This window comes from Coenobita brevimanus, chromosome 6 (genome assembly GCF_032717465.1).
Source record: "Coenobita brevimanus isolate Jiangsu-jjx chromosome 6, ASM3271746v2, whole genome shotgun sequence".
NCBI classification, from domain to species: Eukaryota; Metazoa; Arthropoda; class Malacostraca; order Decapoda; family Coenobitidae; genus Coenobita; species Coenobita brevimanus.
In genome coordinates this window covers 68,635,611-68,657,818 of record NC_136959.1, presented here as the reverse complement: position 1 = coordinate 68,657,818, position 22,208 = coordinate 68,635,611, and the positions used below count along the sequence as shown (strand labels likewise).

The 22,208-nt window shown below is 41.1% G+C and overlaps 1 protein-coding gene across 1 annotated transcript in view; it reads right to left on the bottom strand.

Moving 5' to 3' along the window:
* The window catches only part of Ranbp16 (Ran-binding protein 16), a 133,408-nt gene that overhangs the window by 52,079 nt on the left and 59,121 nt on the right, over positions 1 to 22,208 (bottom strand). Inside the window, exons 12-13 of the mRNA XM_080273940.1 lie at positions 17,294 to 17,438; positions 4,886 to 5,033 (exon numbers count right to left, since the gene is read on the bottom strand). Of these exons, the coding sequence (XP_080130066.1) occupies positions 4,886 to 5,033; positions 17,294 to 17,438 (293 nt within the window). The remainder of the gene's footprint in view (positions 1 to 4,885; positions 5,034 to 17,293; positions 17,439 to 22,208) is intronic.

Sequence of the window (22,208 nt, the reverse complement as noted above, 5' to 3'; positions counted from 1 at the left end):
TCCCTCTCTCATATACCTTTCCACTCCATCCCTCCATCTCATCCTTGGTCTCCCCCTTCCACCTCACTCACATACACTTTCCTCATCAGTCTCTCACTCTCCATCTCTCCACATGTCCAAACCACCTTATTGTGTTTCTCCTAACGCTTCCTATCACATCCACATCAACGCTACAATGCTCCTTCACTTCATTTGTCAGTCTCTCTCTCCATGTGCCTCCACATGCACTTCATGAATGGAGCAACAAATGGCAAATGGAATTCAATGTGGACAAGTGTCATGTAATTAAATTTGGTTAAAGTGAAAAAAGACCAGATTGGGATTATAAGTTGGGAAGTTCAACCCTACACATATCAGAATGGGAGAAGGACCTAGGACTGATCATCAATAACATACTATCTCCGGCTGAGTACATCTGCGAGAAGGTAGGTAACACGTATACAGTACTTGCTAATATGAGAATAGCATTCACATAATTATATAACTGAAGACATGCTGAGAAAGATAATAACAATAATCATCAGACCAACCCTGGAGTATGCATCGGAAGTCTGGAATCCTCATCTCAAAAAACATGTAGCTAAGAATGAACAAGTACAAAGGGCTGCTACATAATAGGTACCAAGCTTAAGGGATCTAAGCTATGAAGAAAGACTTGAAAAGCTGAATCTACCAACACTACAAGAGAGATGGAAAAGTGAAGACATGATTATGCTATATAAATGCATCTCAGGGAAAGAGAAAATAGACATACATGAATATATAACCTATGGGGAAGCATCAGCAAGAGGACACTGAAAAATACTACATAAAAAGAGAGGCGATACAGACGTAACGATATTCAGTTTCCGAAATAGGGCAACTGATCAGTGGAATGCACTACCAAATGAAAGTGTGTGTGCCAAAACTATTCATAAATTTAAGGATATCTATGATAAAAATGGTTTAAAACATGGGATAGTATGAGCCTGACTCATTCCTGTAAAGATACAATTAAGTAAGAACACACACACACTTATAACTATTTTAGTATCCGCAGATTTTTCGTAAGTCAATCCTTCGTAAGCAGGGGTCTGACTGTATACAATATGAGACTGACTCAGGAATACATGACAGTGGGATGGAATGGGAGACATAACATGAGATGGGGAGACAGGATGGAATGGTACAGTAAAATTCTGATAATACAGATATGCAATTTTTTGAAAGTACCAATTCTTCAAAACGAATGCTAAAATTATGAACAATAATTAAAACTGTAGATAAACTGGTTGAATCTGGCATGTTTACTAACAGCATTTGGCTGCTATTCAAGCTAATATTAGCAGCGTGGTGGATAATGCTTCCCAAAGGTCACACTAGGTCAGTGAACTAAGTCCGTCGACTCCACGTGAAATACTCGTGGGGGTAGCCTACTCTGAAGACAGGCTTTTCCTCCATTACTTCATGGGTGCTAATCTGAATCAATACCTTTATCAAGGATTACTCCAAAAACATAACACTAGATACACTATCATCACAAATTTCAAGGAAGTGAGTTACTTAAACATCTGACATGAAAGTAGAATAAACCGAGAATGACCCAGTGTAATGCTTGAGGCCCACCGGAAACAAACCAGTAGTGTCCAAAATGCGAGTTCAGTCAATGTTTATGTAAACAACATGAGATGTTCTGCTGTATGGGATGATTATTGTTCACTGCTGCAATTACTTATTAATATCAAATCAACATCCGTGACATATTTTACCCTGTGTAAAATATAAAAAATAAAGTGGATGGTGATCATTAGTTTCAGACAAGGATCAGCTGTTATTATGTAAGATGTTGAGTTCATAAAACTTTTTGATGAAATAAAGCTATTTTATGCCTTTATCTTACTCAATAATGCTACCATACACTTCAAAACCATCACAGAGTGAATATTGCTCGGATAACATGGCACACACAGTAATAATATTTTTAACAATAATTCACTGACCAGAATAAATGCTTTCTGTAAGATCTGCTAAGATCTTTGGAGAATACTGTCCCAAAACAAGTGCTGTTCCTCCATCACTTCCACCCTCAGACTTCCTCATGGCTAACATTAAAATTTCTTCAGCTGATGTATTTTCTGCCACTGCTGGCCTCAGTACTAATAAGGCATATGGGCCTGATGGAGTCCCTCCTGTTGTTCTCAAGAACTGTGCTTCTGTGCTTACACCCTGCCTAGGCAAACTCTTTCGCCTTTGTCTGTCAACTTGTACCTTTCCTTCTTGCTGGATGTTTGCTCTCATTCAGCCAGTCCCAAAGAAGGGTGACCATTCCCAACCCTCTATCGCCCAATTGGTTTAACATCCTGTATCTCAAAAGTTTTTGAGTCTATTCTTAATAGAAAAATTTGAAAGCATCTTTCCTATCACAACCTTCTTTCTGATCGTCAGTATGGGTTCTGTCAGGGAAACTCCACAGGCGACCTTCTCACCTACTTTTCAGACTCCTGGTCATCCTCCTTTCGGGACTTTGGCGAAAGCTTTGCCATTGCACTTGACATCTCAAAGGTTTTCGATCGAGTCTGGTATAAATCTTTAATTTCCAAACTGCCCTCTTACGGTTTCTATCCTTCTTTCTGTGCCTTCATCTCTAGCTTCCTTTCTGGTCATTCTATAGCCACTGTTGTAGACGGCTATCGTTCTTCTCCTAGATCTATTAACAGTGGTGTTCCTCAGGGCTCTGTCCTATCACCAACTCTCTTCCTTTTATTCATCAATGACCTTCTAAGCTGTACATCTAACCCAATCCACTCATACGCTGATGATTCCACCCTTCACCTTTCCATTCGATTCCCACAACGTCCATCTCAGCAGTTACTTCAACAGGCAAGGGATGAGGCTATGGCACACCTAATGTCTGACTTGGCTCGTATCTCTGACTGGGATAAAAATAATCTGGTTGTTTTTAATGTATCAAAGACTCAGTTTTTACACCTATCAACCCGACAAAATCTTCCACAGGTATACCCACTTATGTTTAATAATACTCAGCTTAATCCAGCATCATCCTTGAACATGCTTGGGGTTTCATTTGCTCGGGACTTGTCTTGGAGGGATCAAATTACATCTCTTGTAAAATCTGCTTCCAAGCGATTGCGCGTGCTAAGCCGACTCCGTTCCTTCTTTGCCCCTGCACAATTGTTGACTCTATACAGGGGTTTTATTTGCCCCAGTGTGGAGTACAACTCTCATGTGTGGGGAGGCTCCCCACATACAGCTCTTCTCGATAGGGTGGAGTCAATGGCTTTTCGTCTCAATAACTCTCCCCCTCTTACTGACTCCCTTCAACCTCTGTCTCTTCACCGCAATGTTGCATCTTTATCTCTTTTCTATCGCGACTTCAATGGTCACTGTTCCTCTGAACTGTCTGCATGCATTCCTCCACTTCTACGACGGGCGTGTAGCACCCGTCTAGCAGCAAACTCTCATCCCTTTTCTGTCCAACTCTCTAGTGCAAGAGTTAACCATTACTCCCAGTCCTTCATTTATGCAACAGGTCAACTCTGGAACTGTCTCCCTCTGTCTGTATTTCCTGCTTCCTATGATCTCCAGTCTTTCAAATGCAGTGTGTCCAGGCATCTCGAAATGAATGGATCTTGAATTTGGCTCTCTCTTGTATTTTGTTTTTCTCTTGGAAGGAACAGTTTTGCAGGCTCATGGCCTTTGGTTCCTTCTTCTTCACATTAAAAAAAAAAAAAAAAAAAAAAAAAAAGCTGATATATGAATAGGAATGATGAGAGCAAAGTAGTATAACATGACTAGTATTGGTGTGTGCAAAGAAAAAAAAGTGGCATCTGTATATATGACACAGGCAAAAGTGAAGAACGCTGTGAAGTGGCATATGATTAGAAGGGCATCAAATGTTCATGAAAAGTATACAGAACTAATGAAGTGAAGTGGAATGGAACATTTGTTGGAAATATGTAAAAAAGCTTGGATGAATGGAATTACAGTATGCCAGCAGACTGGAAGATGGCTGTGAATAAAAACAACAGTGACTGGAGTACATGCAAAAATTATCATCATGTAAGTCTGCTAAGTACTCTGTCATCAAAAAAGAATTAAGTCTGTCCTACTTCTTTGACTACTGAACATGGCAAGTATCACATACATACTCACAAACTGTTCCCTGTGATGATAAGACTGACTCAACCACATCGTTCCCTGCACATTACTCCATCCACTATAACTTTCCCCAAGAATGATAGCATGAGATTAGCAAATGGGCACTGATAGTAGTACTGACAGTTGCAGGCCCTGATTCATCTTCAATTTGAACCTTGAGGACTGCAGAATTAAACTGACCTTTTCCAGCAGTTCAATTTCCTCATTTTGGTGAACAGAGAGGGAAGTTAGGGATGTCTGTTATTGTGCTGTTGCTACTTAACCCTAATCTGACTGAGCAGAGCCATCAGCCACAGGTAAGCAACTGCTTCTGTGGGACCATCCTGGAGGTACGGTAGAGTACAAACACTGTGTGGGGAACCAACACTCCTACCTCCCCAGACCAGGGTCCTTCCCACAGCAAGAAGCAAGGAAATACAAGAAGGCTCGGCTTCCAAGTGGACACCATAACCGCTCCACCCACAGAACACAGTACCACCATGAGTAAACACCTCATCAGCACCTGAGGAATGTTTGTATAACTGGGCAGTGGATCTGCCCAGTCATATCAATGTCACCACATGAAGGCATCTTTCTCCAACACCCACGCACTAATAACTGGTGGAAATGAACTTCAACACTCTACCACTTGCCATCTTTCCTCCCTGACAGCAAAACCCTGTCTGACTTATTTAGTCATTCAGTAGATTTCTGCCCAAGATATTCTCCTATTACACCAGAAACCCACCTGTGATTGGTATCATGAATTGTGTGAACTTCTCCTCATCTTCTCCTAGCTCCACCATTAGCAAACGACCCAGAGAGGTGTAAAAAAGGGTGCGACTCCGCATTTCCTGCACAGATACACCAACCCCAAGGAATGGAAAATGTTCACTCTGTAAATATACAAAAAACACTTTTATAATGACTTCATCATCCGGGCCTCCTTTCCCACCCTAGGGCAGGGTGAGGAGTAGCAATGACAAAAAGTAAATAAAAAAATAAATGCATGATGTATACAAGAAAGTCCTATTTTATGGTCAACATTAACTCCTAAAGACCTACCGTATGTCTGCCGAACAATAGTTTTGAAAAATGTAGCACAAAGTCCTATGTCTATCAATTGTACAGAACCTATCAAAAACTGGCAGTAGGTAGCACTGCCTCTTTCATGACATATATAGGACCATGCCAATGGAAACTATAGTAGCTGGTGGGGTATGGCCAGATTGAGTCTCTGGGGGGAGGAGACCTCTCCCCACCATCTCTCTGCCTACCTCTGCCCCACTGGGCCCTCTCCTCATTATTGCCTCTCTACCACCCATAACGCCATATACCCCCTGGATACCATGGCTGGTGTGCATAGCAAGCATACTTCTTCTCTCCCTCCACTCCTTACCCCCAATGCCTTCCTTCCTCCCTCCATCTACCATCACACTCCCTCCACCTTCATCCTTTCTATTTGTTTCCAGGCACATTGGGTTTTCCCTTGCTACGCACCACTATAAACGTTATTTTACTTTCATGATCATTATTCCACCTTGTTTTATGCACAGGAATATATATTATGTTGTTTACAGTAGATTATATGGTTATTAGCCAGTCTCTGGCAGATTAAAGGGTACTTTTTTTTTTTAAAGTCGCTAGTACAGTAACCACTGGACATGTGAGCTTGAGATATACATTTTCGAATGTGTAAAGTCATGATCTTGAAATCTGTCAGAAAAAAACTACAATCCGAGAAAGTTGAAAAATCGGACCCTAACTGCGGTTCCAGGGATAGGTGCTCTGAGAAATTTACGGTCTTTAGGGGTTAATAATCACCAACCAGTACAATGCTTTACAAAATATATGCACAATTTCCAAAAGGACATACTATACTGTAGTTTTGTCAATAATATAAGTAGCCTCCAAATTCAATATGTGTATGTGAATCAAATGCATGAACAAGTCAGCTTTCAATCAATTAGCAATACTTCACAAAGCCATTCAAGTCCTGAACATGTAAAATGGCAATGTACAGCTGTGAATCAGTAAAACCAATAGGTTAAAAGATTGGTAGATTTGAATGAAATTCATGAAACCCTTGCTCCACTACAGTCAAACTGCATCATGTTGGTTATGATTCTCGAAGAGTGCACATGAAACCTTCGATTTTTTATCATATTGTTTGCTCTCAGTACACTGACAAGACTTACATGTTGTGAGCCAGACTCTTTATGCACACAGAACCCATCTGAAAGACAGAAAATTATTACACTTGAATGGAAAAAAAGAAATAATAAATGGTGGGGATGCCCACCATCCAAACGCTCAATGCAGTGTTGCCTTATGGTCTCAACACCGAGTGACAAGCCAAATGGTTTCTTGTACCCAGGAAACCATTCACTACCCTGGGTGGTAACCATATAACTGGGGCTTTTGGCTGGGTTAAGTGTCCCCCGGTGTCCCCTACCTAAAATCATTAAATAATGGCAGTTGTTTCAGAGACCCTTGGAGGGCCCAATACCTGCCCAGGGCCCCAACCAAATGGGCAGATTCACATGGCCATGTGGAATGTGAGAGGTGTGAATGAGGAGAGCAAGAGGATGGAAGTGGTGAATGTGTTCAAGGGTGCAAGATATGCTTTGATGGAACTGTGTGAAACAAAGGTGAAAGGGTGTGAAGTGGAAGAATGGGAGGGTGTAAAGTGTGTAATGTCAGACATGAATAGGCATGGAAGGTGCAAGGAAGGAGTTACTTTGTTGATGAATGAAGTGTGGGAGAGTAGAATGAGAGATTACAAATGTGTCAGCTCAAGATGAATTTATGTCAAGTTCAAGTTTCAGAAGGTGAAAGTGGCAGTGACTGCAGCGTATACACTGTGTGATGACGGGAGTAAGACAGAGAAAGACAGGTTTTGGGAGGATCTGAATGAAGTAGTACGAGAAATGCCCACAAGGTATAAAGTATTTGTAATGGATGACATCATTGGAAGAGTCGGCACTGGTCCTGTGAATAATGTAACTGGTAAGAATAGAGTACCACAAGAGAATGATAATGATGGAGTACCAGGAGGCAATGCATTTGTAATTCTTATTTCAAACACAAAGATGCACATAAATATACATGGTATGGAGGGAACGGAGATCGTGTTGAAAAGAGCCTCACTGATTACATGTTCATAGAGAAATCGACGCTGGGTAATGTTGTTAATATGAGGGGAGTGAGTGGACGATGTGGAGGTTTGTCAGATTATATGACTGAGGTATGCAAGATCAAGCTGAAAGGAGTGAGGTAGACCAAGAGAGAGAGGAGCAGTCAAGGAGAGAGACCGAAAGTCGAGAAACTAAGGATCAAAGAAGTGGCAGATGAATCTATCTACCTATCTACTGCCAGATAGCTCAATCTAGTGAGGGGTGGCCACAAACAAATTGCCTCCGTATTGCCCTATTCAATGCCACTTCACTGCCTTCCTCCCAGCTCACCCTCCCCTCTCTCATATACCTCTCCACTCTATTCCTCAATCTCATCCTCAGCCTCCCCCTCCCTCTCCCCCCCAACACCTCACTCACATACACTCTCCTTGTTATTCTCTTGCTCTCCATCCTCTCCACATGGCCAAACCACCTCAATGTATTTTTCTACTGCTTTCTATCACATTCACATCCACACCACAGCACTCCTTCACTTCATCATTTGTCAGTCTGTCTTTCCATGTAACTCCACATACTCCTCTAAAATAACTCATTTCCACTGCTCTCACTCTTGTGTCCTTCCAACAAGGTCGAAGCTTCACTTCCATATGTTAGAGTCGGTATCACAATGCTGTCATGCAGCGACTTTTTTACTTTCATGTTCACTTCCTGGTTCCTTACCAGTGCTTGCAAAGAACCAGCAACCTTCCTTCCCTGTTGTACCCTTTCAAGCACTTCACCCTCTAAACTTCCATTCTCACTCATCACACTATCCATGTACTTAAACAAACTCATGTTTTCCATTTCCTCCTCATCCATCCTCACTGTACACTCAGTGACTTCACTTCTCTCAAAGACCATAACTTTACTCTTCCCTACATTCACCTTTAGATTCTGTTTCTTACACACACTCCCAAACTCATTCACCAAGCCTTGCAAGTTCCTTTAGTCTTCACTTAACAATACAGTATCATCTGCAAACAACAGTACAGGGGGTTTCCAAACACTGCCCACTCTTATTAGGGTCACCCCAACATCCACAGCCCTACCTTGTATCTCTTTTATAACCCCATCCACATACAGATTGAACAACCATGCGGACATGACACATCCTTGTTTCAATCCAACATCCAGATGAAGAAATTCATTCAGTTCACTATCTACACTCACTGCAGCCTCAGCACCTTCATACATACTCTTCATGACATTCAAAAACTTCCCATGTACTCCATATATCTTCAATACTTTCCACATTCTTTGTCTATCCACCCTATCGTATGCTTTCTCCAAATCCATGGCCGCATACAACTTCTTTCCCTTCTCTATAAACTTTTCCACTAAAGACCTAAGAATGAATATCTGAAATACTTTCCACATTCTTTGTCTATCCACCCTATCGTATGCTTTCTCCAAATCCATGAAGGCAGCTTACAACTTCTTTCCCATCTCTAGAAACTCTTCCACTAAAGACCTAAGAATGAATATCTGATCTACACAAACTCATCCCTTCCTAAAACCTCCCTGTCCTTCTCCAACTAAATTCTGTTATTTCCCTAACTCTGTCAATAAGTAGCCTACCATATACTTTTCCTATTACACTATGACGACAAACGACCCTATGATTACCACACACTTCTTTTTCCCTTTTTCCTTTGTACTGGGAAATAATTATAACTGACCTCCAATCCTCTGGAACTCTACCTTCATCACAGGCCAATCTGCACATCTTCCATATCCATTCTACTACTATCTCTCCCCCATGCATCAGCATTTCATCACACACTCCATCAATTCCTGGGGCTTTCCCCATTTTGATGAATACATGGCCAAAGTAGGGAATGAGTTAGAATAAATGAATTGGAATGAAACGGATCTGGACAGCCTGTGGAATACATATAGGGATTACTTAGTTAGGAATGACAAAGTGGTGTGTGGTGTGGCAAAAGCAACACCAATGAAGAAGGGTATGGCATGGTGGTATAAAGAGGTTAAGAGAGCAATGGAGGAAAAGAGGAAGAAGTGGCTAGAGTAGATACAGGACAGGGGTTCAGATGAAATAAGAACTGAATATACTGAGAGCAAAAAGCACGTAAAGAGCCTAGTGAAGAGGAAAAAGGAGGTAATTGATAATCTAGGGAAAAAAATGAATGCTAATTACTCTAAAAATAGGAAGCTATTCTGGATAGAAGTGCAGAAATGTATAAATGACAGTGGAAAGAAATGTGACAGTGTGAAGGATGTAAGTGGAAGACTAACCCATGAGGATGAAGTATGGACTAGATGAAAAGAATACTGTATTTTGAAAGTCTGATGAATGGGAATGGAAAGAACAAAGCAACTATTAACAGGAATGGTTTTGGGGGTGTATAGAGAAAGAATGCAGTGCCAGGAAAAGTGACACTCACAGACGTGAAGAACACTGTGAAGCGGCTGAAAAATGGGAAGGCAGCTGGGGTTGATGAGACGTATGCACAGATGACGAAGTGTAGTGGGGAGAGTGGAATGTAATGCCTGTTGGACATATGTAAGAAGGCATGGATGAGTGACACTGCGCCAGTACAGTGGACAAAGGCAGTGATTGTACCTCTACAAAAACAAAGGTGAGCGAAGTGAGTGCAAGAATTAACACGGTATAAGCCTACTGAGTGGCAGGGAAGGCATACGGAAGAATTATTATAGGGAAAGTAAGAGAGATATCTGAAGTCCTAGTGGGTGACGAACAGAGTGGCTTCAGGACTGGCAGAGGATGTGTGGATCAAATATCTGCAGTGAGACAGATAGTTGAGAAGGCATGTGAGAAGGATAGTGAGGTGTTTATGGCATTTCCAGATTTGGAAAATGCATACGACAAAGTAGAGAGAGAAGGATTGTGGAAGGTTTTGCATATGTACGGCACAGATGGTGAGCTGCCAGGTGCCATCAAGTTTTTATGATTGTAGTGAGGCATGCGTATGGGTAAATGGGCATCTAAGTAAATGGTTCACGATCAATGTAGGCATGCGACTAGGTTGCATGATGTCTCCATGGTTGTTCAATAAATATATATATATATATATATATATATATGGAAGGGGTGATGAGAGAAGCAAAAACATAGAGTAATGGAGAGAGGGACAGCATTGGTAATGAATGATGATGGACGGAATATCTCAAAATTTGTTGTATGCTGATGATGCAGTGCTACTTGCAAATACCAGACAAGACCTTGGTTGACTAGTGCAGAGTTTTGTAGATATCTGTGAGTGTTGTACCTTGCGAGTGAATGTAGAAAAAAGTAAAGTGATGGTTACTGATAGAAGGTGACTCCCAGTGTGATGTTATAGTGAATGGAGAGAGACTGGAATTGGTGAAGGAGTTCAAATATTTTGGGTACAATGATAGAAGAGGTTTAATACCTAGGTACAAAGATAGAAAAGAGTGGAAAATGTGCAAAAGATGTGGAAAGTAGAGTGACACAAGAAAGGAAAGTAGCTGGTGCTATGAAGGCCTTGATAAGAAATAGAGGTTTGAGTGTTGTACCTGCGCGAGGCTTACATGAAGGAGCGTTAGCACCAACTTTATCATAAGGATGTAAGACTATGGTACAGCATGAAAATGAAAGTCATGAGTATGCAGTGGAGATGGCACTGCTGAGGAATGAATGTGGGGTACACAGAGTAGATGGGATACGGAATAATGTGATACGTAAAAGATGCGGAGTAAGATAGTCTGTGGACACCAAGATTGAAGAGAATGCACTGAGATGGTAGGGTCATGTGGAGAGAAAAGATGGCAACAGAGTGGTGAAAAAGGTATATCTAAGCGAATCTGATGGAGGGAGGGGGTGAGGTAGGCCAAGAGGAGGGTGGAGAGATATGATGGATGACTGTGTGAGGAAGAAAGATATGGAAGTTGGTGGGGCTAAGGGACTGACAAGCAACCGAGCTGGATGGATGAATTTTGTGCGAAGAAGCACATAACCAGGGATCTGGCATCCCTCTTTAACGAGACAGCATTCAGATAGGCTCTATCACGTTCTCTCCCCCACAATGCAGAACCTCTGCTAATCAAAATTCATTTATCCCCAGAACTACTACTCTCTGGAATTCACTTCCTGGGAGTTGCTTCCCACATACATTTAATCCTCTCAATTTTAAATCCAATTGTTATAAGTATTTTATGAATGGAGGATGCCTTTAGGCACATGGACTTATTTTTTTCTTTGATTTTCCATCCTCGATTCACTATTAAAAAAAAAAAAAAAAAAAAAAATGTGAAGCTACACAACATGGTGAAATTTTTTGTGCCTATCTGATGGATCCAGGATTTCGAGGGCTTGAATGATGAGTGAATGGAAGCATGGACCATTGAACTGGGTAATTTTGGGCTGTCTGGATGCTGCTTCTCCTCACCCTGCCCTTGGGTTGGAAAGGAGGTCTGCATGATGATGATGATGATGATGATGATGATGATGATGATGATGATGATGATGATGATAAATGACACCCTGTGAAGCCTAGCTCAAAGAACCAATTATTTTCACTTCCACTTATAGCATTTTCAAATAATAAACCCAGCCCTATAACTGTAAGAAATTTACTTGACTATTAAACTAACTAGAGTATAGAGAATTTTGGACATGGTATGATAATGGTATCATAACATTATCTTGAGGAAAAAAAATCTGTGTGTTGTTTTAAATGCATCTGTACTTCTAACCAGTTCTCATTCTATAGTCATCTTTTTTGTTTCATTTTTGTAGGCTCCAACATGCCTGTCTGCCTCGGCCTTGGTCACCTAATGGCAGCTCTCCATGCTGCACGATCTACGACAGTCTTCCTGTTCAGTCCCTTAACCCTGAGGTCACACTTAATTACCTCGTCCCACATCTTTCGCGGTCTACTCCTCGCAACCCCACCCCCAATATTAACACTTCTCACCTTCTGCACCCAATTATCATATCCCATCCTCTCCACAAGCCCAAACCATCTCAGTCTACCTCTCCTCATCACAACACCAATACACTCCAGTCCCATCCTACCTTTCAACTCTTCCATCGTAAACCCAGCCCCCCTCACGCCTTTCACACAGGGACACACTGCACATCCACCTAATCATTGTCATTCTGTACGTTTGAGCCTGTGAATATCCTCTTCCTTAACTGCACAGGTCTCACTACCATACAGCAACACACTCCTAACACATGCTGCCTACAAAGACCCCTTAGCACATAGGGAGAGTCCTCTCAATATCAGGAGAGGCAACGGCTCCCTGAACTTCTTCCAACCACTTCTCACCCCAGCCACAGAGCTAGCTCCAGCCCCACCTCCAGCACATTACATGTCTCCCAAATAACAAAACTCTCCCACACACTCATGAGACTCATACCAAGTTCAATCCTTTCATGCCTGACAATCTCCACCTGCTCTCCCCGACACACCGCACACATAAAATCAGCATTATCTCGCAGTCTACCTCTAATATGACTACATCTTTTGTGCACCCATTTATCACAAACACTGCACAAGATGGAATTACTTCCCACGCCCTTGTGGCAAACTGCACATGGCCACTCTCCCTCGTCTTTGACAGAACTGCCCCCAACCCTACATATCACTGCTTTTGTCTTATCTGCATTTACCCTTAAGCCCTTGTGCCCCATACCATCTCTCCACTTCCTAAATCTTTCCTATGCCACCCTTTCATTCTCTGCCATCAACACCAAATCATCTGCACATAACATCTCCCACGGGAGTCCATTTCTGAAGTCACGTGAGAGGGTTTCAAGTGCCATAATAAACAACATGGGACTGAAAACTGACCCCTGATGCACACCAGCATTCATGGAAAACTCATCACTCAAATCTCCATTCACTCTTACCTGGGTGTGAGCACCCACATACATGGCCATAACCACCCTAAGCACCCACTCCTCCAACACAAGCTTTCTCATTGACCACTTCACCACCTCTCTAGGGACTCTGTCAAAGGCCTTTTCCAAATCAACAAAAAAAAATACAGATCCCTTTTCTTCCCAATATATTTTTCCTGGAGCTGTCAAACAATGAATATGGCAGAGACGTGGGCATCTAGAGGGGGGGGGCAAGGGGGGGCAGTTGCCCCCCCCTTGGAATTCGACGGCTTCAGTTCTTGTTCAAGGATGATTGAGTGATTTGTGTCGATTCATGCATTCTGTCACTATGCATTTGACGTAAGTCATGTAACTCATGTAAGTATATGCCTATGCCTAATGGAGTGTGTGTATTTCGATATAACCGCACATATATGTATAATTTCTTTTAGTTTGCCCCCCTTAGAATAAATCCTGCAGATGCCCCCCGGGCAGAAAGAATTCTTGGTACAGTCGCCCCAAGAAGTGATGGCAGTGTTTCAGAACGCTTCGACCACTCTGTACTGTATGTGCATTATTGCTGAACGAAAACTTCACGATACTCTGTCATCACTTCTTGGGGCGACTGTGCAAGTCCACTAATTATAAACCTTCAAATCACGAACATATACAGAGCATAAACTTACTGAAAAGTCATTCCAATGGCATTTATGAGGTCTGTCCCACAAGAAACAGAACTTTTTAAATGGTACACCAACTAGCTGGCATCGTGTGATTGCAATGGAAGCATTGTGCAGTGGCAACTTTGAGCTTTAGTCTCACACTAGCCATATCACGCCATGTTGCTTAGTCATCAAAGTACACGTGCTTGAGTGAATGTGTGTTTAGCATACTTGGCGATTTGTTGCAAGCTGAACAATGAAGATCTTGAAGAGTAACATGTCTACATGAAATTCTGTCTCAAACTGGGAAAAACTTTGAGGCAGACTTTCTAAATGTTGCAACAGGCTTACAGGGAGGACAGTGAGCCAAACGCAATGTCACGAATGGTTCTACTAGTTCAAATCAGGAAGAACATCCACCAAAGACAATCCTAAATCTGGACAGTCTTCCACGTCAAGAGATGACAATCACATTGAGAAAGTGTGCGCTGTGATCTGCGAAAATCGTTGCCTGACTGTCCATGAAGTTTCTGAAGGCATCTGCAAAAGTTTGTACTACATGATCTTAACTGAAAAACTAAAGATGCATCATGCTGCTGCAAAAATTTGTGTCACATCCACTGACAGATGAGCAACATCAGAACCACGTCAGTGTCAGTCCGGAGCTGTTCAATTGTTCAAATGCTGATGAAAACTTTCTGAAAAATATCATAATAGGTGATAAAATGTGGGTACTGCTACGACATCAAAACAAAAAGACAGTCATTACAGTGGGTTGGAATGTCATCACCACAACAACAAAAAAAGTCAAGTCGCAAAAATGTGAAGTTGATCATCTTTTCTGACAGGATCGGCGTCATTCATCACGAATTTGTTCCACACAGTTAGACAGTCAATAAAGAGTTTCTGGACATCCTGATGCATTGTCTGAGAGGGGGCAGTGCGAAGAAAGGGGCCTGAGGCTTGGACAAACTTTTAAAACTGGATGGTGCACCATGACAATGCACCTGCTCACGTCGTTCCTTATTCGAGACTTTTTGGTGAAGCACGAGACGGCTATCATCCCCTACCCATCCCACTCTCCAGAGCTGGCTCCTGCAAATATTCTTTTGTTCCCAAAGTTGAAATCCAAACTGAAAGGTTGCAGATTTCAGAAGATAGTTGGTGCGCTGTTTAAAAAGTTCTGTTTCTTTTGCGACAGACCTCATATATGCAGTCAACTTCAAGATTATGCTACAGTTACACCATTTTAACCCACAAAATATTAGGTAAGCTGGACCTCGAGTGCATAAAAATATAACTATCAACAAAATGTGTGGTGAAAACAACCACATCATTTATCCAATTGTCATTCAAGCCTTTGAAAGCTTGACTATGCCTTAGAGGCAAAAACAACCAATTTTCTTTACAATGCCTTAAAGGCAAAACCAACCATTTTTTCTATCTTGTTAATAAAGCAACACAAAACTTGTGGAAAGACTCAATCCCTTGGCTGCCAAGTTAAAAGGAGTGCAGTCTCTGTCAGGTATATCTCCATTCACATTTTACTAACATTTTTTTAACCCTTCATTAATTCTTATGGGGGCGCTCACCATCAACTCACTCGATGTAGTGCTGCTCTCGTGTCTGTCCTTTCCTTTCTTTCTTCCTTCCTCTTCTGTCTTTATTTTCTTCACTCTTCCCTCTTTCTTCTACACGTCCTCTTTTGTTTTGTTTTTTTCCTTTATTCTTCCCTCATCCTTCAGCCCACGGGTGACTCTTCACTGAGTGACAAGCCAAATGGTTTCCTGTACACTAGGAAACCATTTACGATGCTGGGCGGCTACCATATAACTAAATTATGGCACCTGGTGGTTTAGTGGGTAATTAAGGTGCTCCAACCAGATTGAGCCTGTGCAGGTTTATATCCAAGGGATGGTTGAGGTTTATTGCTCATGTAATGCCACTCTGGGATGAGTGAGGCTGGTCACTCTCATCTTAAATGTCAGGACCAACTTGCCTAGCCCTGGGCTCCTATGCTCCTCATGGGGCAACACTGGATTAGATGATGGATGGATGGATGGGTTAATTCTTTACTTCACATTCTTCATATTTCTTTTCCCATCCTCCAACTTACACAATACACATACATGAGGTCTGTTCAGCAAGTATCCAACCTTGGGCTCTAAAAAAATAAGTAGCTAACCTGTTGACCTAGGACACTAATTCCCCACATAGTAGGCCCCTTCTGACTTGACACACCAGCCCAATGTTCTTTCCAATGCCTGAAACATTTTTCAAAGTCAGTTTTCGGTATCTCCAGCAAGTGCCTCATCACATTCGTCACGATCTCTCATCTCAAATCAGGAACCTTGCAGCAGAGGTCTGACCTTGGAGAGCAGCCTAAAGTTGAACAGCACCATGTCTGGTGAGTAGGGTGCCTGCTGGAACTGCAAGATGTTGTGCTTGGCCAAAAATTCCAGAATCAGTTGAAACAAATGGACAGGGGTGATGTCACGGTGCAGCTTCCAACTTGCCGTTTTCCAAAGGTCTGGTATCTTCCGCCGAATTGCATCACAAAGACGACGGATAACATCAAAGTGGTAATGTTTGTTGTTTGTTGACAGTCTCACTTTCTGGTGCATATTCGTGATTAACAACACCACAGTAGTTGAAAAAAACTGTCAACATGTGAGTACATTTCACCTTGCTGGGAACCTGTCATGCTTCTTTTGGCCAAGGTGACCCTGCATGCTTCCACTGGCACGGCTGTGCTTTGGTGTCTGGATTTTACCTGTAAACCCAAGTCTCATCTCCAGCAATAATAGTCTTCTGAAAGTCTGGATTGTTATTTGCACACTCCAACATGTCTTGAGCTACATTCATCCGAGACATGAATTAAGACAAATGCGACGAAGCACCTGCAGGAGATACCAAAAACTAACTTTGAAAAGTGTTCCAGGCAGTGGAAAGAATGCTGGGTTACGTGTGTCAAGTCAGAAGGGGCCGACTTTGAGAGGATTAGTGCCCTAGCTCAACAGGTTAGCTATTTATATTCTTAGAGCCTAAGGTTGGATACTTTCTGAACAGACCTCATATTCCTTAACCCACAAACTGTGGCTGACTGGAACTATGAACTGCACCCATCAAACCAACTGCTATTACATTCGTTATGACAGTTATCTTCATGCAGTACTTATTTTTCTCATGAGAAGCTGGTATAGCTTCTTGTAACACCAGCTTCTCATTTTTCTTAACCTACTCTATATTTCACTTCCTTTGCACGTTTTCCTTTTGCATCTATTATATCCATCCCTTTATCTGGATCACAGGGATCTGAACGTAAGCTATGGGGTAGTCATTCATCCCTGAGTAGCATTATGTGAAAAAGTATGTACAGTACCAAATCAGCAAATATATCTATCTATGCTCAAGCTCCCTCTCTGCATCCCTCCAATAGCTAATTTTCACCCCCACTCTCCTTCCTCCAGGATACTCTTTCAACTTACAGTATGATTATTGAGCATGAACTGCACCTCCTCCAATTTCACAAGTTTCCGCACACTGTTGTAGCTGATGGACAGGTCCGAGAGGAGTGTTAGCGTCCGCGTCAGGATCTGCTCGCAGTGACCCCAGTACTTCAGGTTGGTGATGCTGACAATATATGTATTCATCAACAACAACATGGAACTTAGTAGAAAACTATTTAGCATTAAATACTAATTAACAAACACTGCACAATCCACTCGCCTAACATGTCACTTTTTTTAAACGTGATCCACCTAGAACATAAATCATGACCAGCAGAACCAGGAGAAAATATCAAGTGTGTTCACATGAAGCCTGACACTCTAACCCACCATATTTGAACTCTTCTCCTTGTAAGCAACTCCCTCCTTTCCAGCAGGCTTTACAAGACAGTAGCTGCCCTATCCAGCCTTATGGGGGAGAGGGGGAAATACACCCAACACTTCCTTTCTCTAGGCCCAGGTAAAACCTGTATTCAACTGTTTCTCATGCTTTATAAATCAATTTATACATTAAAATTAGTTGGTACACTGTTACTGAGTAGTGACATGTGAGCTGGCATGCAAGTCAGCCACCTGGGAGGAAGAACTCTGCTGTGTGGGGTGGGAAACTTTTCTAATGATCCAGGCTACAGGCCTGGCATATGCATTCTGGTATTCAACTATGTTTATTTTTTATTTTTTGGCAGCCTTTAGGTAACCTGGAGTTTGTAATACGGGTGTGACGGGCTGACTGGTCAAAAGAGGGACTTTGGACTTGAAGCTGCAAGAAAAATAACTGCGTACTCCCCAAGACCTATTAGTATGTGAAAAGATTAAAAAGAAAGAGCTATAGGCAAATGGACTGTTCTCAGACTGGAGATGCTGGCAAGACATATAATCACCAAAGGTGGCAAGCTACTGAAACAAAAATAACTTCAGATTCATATATTACTACCACATATTACTATTCACATGAAATACAGTGCTATCAACAAATTTCATGAAAAATTTCCAGGTGGTGAGGATGGCAACACAGCAAGATACACTTATCAATAATAATATATGCTTGGAAATTAAGAGAAAATTGTGCCTGCATGGACCTGAACAGAAAACTGTTAACATTCATGTACTACTAAACCACAGTACTGTTACTGAAGTGCAAGAAAAATTTCTCAAGTCCTCTAGTAACCTGTACATGACATAAATCATAGAGATGATTGGGAGGATTTTTTGGTTATTTCCTTACACCCCTAAAGTCCATTCATCATCGACTGATGTGTTTTAGACAAGGTACAAACATCCAAAGAAGTGATGACCCGATTCTCAGTACATTTCGCTCGGAAACTGGTATCTGGCAACTGCCACGGCCTAGGTATATTTCCTATACTACACACCATAAAGAGCAGTATTTAGGTAAACAGTTCCAAAAAGCAATATATAACTGTTTTTACTGTGTATATCTCAGATTATGCAAGAGGAAACCGCAATATACTGAAGTTAAGGGTTAGCAGTATGAAAGAATGTAAATGCACGCCCCACTGCTCAATAGTTTCAAGGTTAAAATGAGGAGAAACTCTCCTCATACCTATTTTACATTGTAAATCAACAATACCGTACTAAAGAAAAAATGCCCCATAATATAAAACCCATTGATAATGGCAATGTCAAAATCATGAGTGCCATTAAATCAGAAAAACAAACATCTAAAAATATATTACCATCCACATTTAATTCTCTATGCGGGATGACATTTACGCAAGAAAACCAGTGAGTGCTGTAAGCAAGATGGATCGTCAACATGATACTGCAGCCCATCAGTGCAGGCAGATTATTGCTCTTTATTTAGCAAATACTCCAGCAAAGACAGATATCCTGGCGCTTAACATCAAGAAGAGGACACTAAATGGAGAGATAAGCGACACAGAGAGAGGTAGAACATAGAAAATTTGCCAAGTGGAGCCCCTTGTAGCACAACACAAGACCAGGGCACACAAATTATTGCAATGTGCCCACGAACAACCACTAACCACCTGTGTTGCTATAAAGAAGCAAATTAATCTGCAGTATTCAGTAAAGTTAGCAAACCAATGCAATTATTGGGGGAAAATTGGTAATTTTAATTGAAATGATGAAAATCCAACATATAATAAAATATGTAGGGCAGTTTCATGAAAAAACTAAAGAGGGAGAGGATGACAAAGGCAAGAGTGCGACAAAGAAGAGAATTAAAAACAAAAAGAATTGTATAAAAAAAAAAGGGAGAGGGGGGGGATTGTGACAAAGACCGAGACACATCCACTCACATTTATGGCAAGACAATGCCTGGACTTAAGGCCTGGCATGCAGTGTTACCTAAGGATAATTACAGAAATCCACTAAATTGGTCTCAAAAGTGGTAAAAATCTGCCAGACTGAGGGAAATTAAGGAAAAAATAGTGCTAGACAGGACTTTGAAAGAACACAAGATATACAGAAAATACTTAAATTTTTACCAGCTAGATTGCTTTTAAAACTTCTAAATTTAGTGGGAAAACTGCAACTTAGGTAATACAGCTGGCATGAGTCGTGACGGGTGGAAATGAGCCAGATGTCACTTGTTATTTATTGTTACTGACCTAAAAAGAAATAAACAGTAAACTTTACTAATATTTTTGCAAGATTAGTTTTTTTAGACCATAATGCTTGCAGGGCAGGCAAAGATTGTTTCCATCTCTTAACTTCCAATCAAGTGAACAATGCCAGACCCAGGGAAGTTTTGTCCGAAACTTAAAGAAAGCAAGTCATCACCTCTTTGGGCGATCATACATTCAGACCGATCCACATCAATTTAGTAGAAACCACAAAAAACTGGGGAGAGGTTGCCACGACTCTTTGATGACGTAAATGGAAGCTAGCAAATAGGAACAACACTATCTGGTGGTGTCTGGCATGATTGGTCCCCCTAGATGTGGTGGGAGGGTCCCCCCCCCTTGGGACATATAAGTAGATTTTTTTGTGTGTGTTATTTCATTTATTTATATTACTATTATGTTTTTTCTTCTTTTGTACATTACATCATCATCATCCAGACCTCCTTTCCCACCTTAGGGCAGGGTGAGGAGTAGCAATGTCCAGACAGCCCAAATTTGCCCAATCCAATGGGCCACGAAGACCTCCTTTCCCACCTTAGGGCAGGGTGAGGAGTAGCAATGTCCAGACAGCCCAAATTTGCCCAATCCAATGGGCCATGAAGACCTCCTTTCCCACCTTAGGGCAGGGTGAGGAGTAGCAATGTCCAGACAGCCCAAATTTGCCCAATCCAATGGGCCATGATTCCATTCACTCACATTTCAATATGTGTATAAATATTTGTCTTACTGAATGATTTACCTATGCAGTGAATCGATATATTTTTATCTTGCACGCAAAGGTAATTTTTCCCCCCATTTTTTATACATACTCTTACAGCTTATTTCATGTCTGAGCACATGTTTCATATTTATTTTGGTGATTTTTATAAGGTTATGTGGCAAAAAAATAGGTATATGCTACAATTTTCCTATTTTCATTCAGACGTGATGGGTAACTATTATAATATTTGACAATCAATTGTGCGGTAACCATTAGGCCTATGGGACTGAGATTGGCATTTTCAGGTGTGTAAATTCAAGCTCTTCAAATTGGTAAGAGAAAATTTTACCTTGGTGAAAGATGAATAATCGATGCCTTTTGTGGCTTGGGTGACAGTCGGGCCTGGAGATTTGCGGATTCTAGAGGTTAAGTATTAAAAAAAAAAAAAAAAAAATCTGGTAAGCTATTACTCTTCATACAGAAACTCCCATTAAAAAAAAAAAAAAAAAAAAACTATCACAATCCTTTCAAGCCATAGAAGTCCTCAGGCCAGACTACTGTGGTTCAGAATATTAAGCTGTAAGAGACTGACCGTCAACCCTAGCAGTATTTTACAGGATAAAAATAATCCCCAGACAACTCTCTGAATAAAACCGCTATGTGTACGGCATGGCTGTTGTAAAAAGATACTTTTTTACGTTCAAAAACTACCAATTGTATGCAGAATATTATATGACAAACAATTAAAACAACAACAGTGATCAATACCTCACATAACATTTTAACGACAACAGTAAAACTTTGTCATATAAGGTACAACCACTCCTCAAGTTCATGAAACTGTAAGCACCTCACACCAGCTTCAACTCCTTTCAATAAGTGGTTAATTGAGGCAACTTTCCTCAGAGAACACTCTAAACTGCACACACAAAAAAAATTATGTGATGTCACATCAGTGCACTACCTTTGCTTTTATGTGAGACTATGATAATAACAAACTAGAAAACTCTAAAAGCGTACGTAAGAACTCAATTAAATTCAAATGGGACATCATCATCATAGTTCACCAAATATCCAGTTAAAAATGGAGTGAGGCAGGATCCAGAAAGAGAGAGAAAACATATACAGTACAGTAATAAGTACTGTCAAACAGCATAATCAGTACAATGGCACATGAACAGGCACACATTATTCAAGCTTATCTTTTCTTTATAGAGTCACTTTATATACACCTATGGAACAGTATTCTACTGACTACACAAAGGCATTAATAGAACCTATAACCTATGAAATGTACTGTGCAAGATAATTGCAAAATTTCTCTCAAAAATTTTATCTTCAAAATCATTATTTTCACTGCTCTTGAAATAAAACTCATTCATGACAAAATATATCTTGACCATCAGACCTCCTAGAAAGCACTATAAAGTAAGGTCCCAGGTTACATCACACTTGACTTAAGTCAATCTTGAGGTTACAACAGTCTGCTATGAGGAAGTTTTTTAAAATGAAAAAATGAAGAAACAAACGTAAGTGCGGGTTTTAAAGTGTTGCTGTCTGCCACGAGATGTCTCTGGTGTTCTCC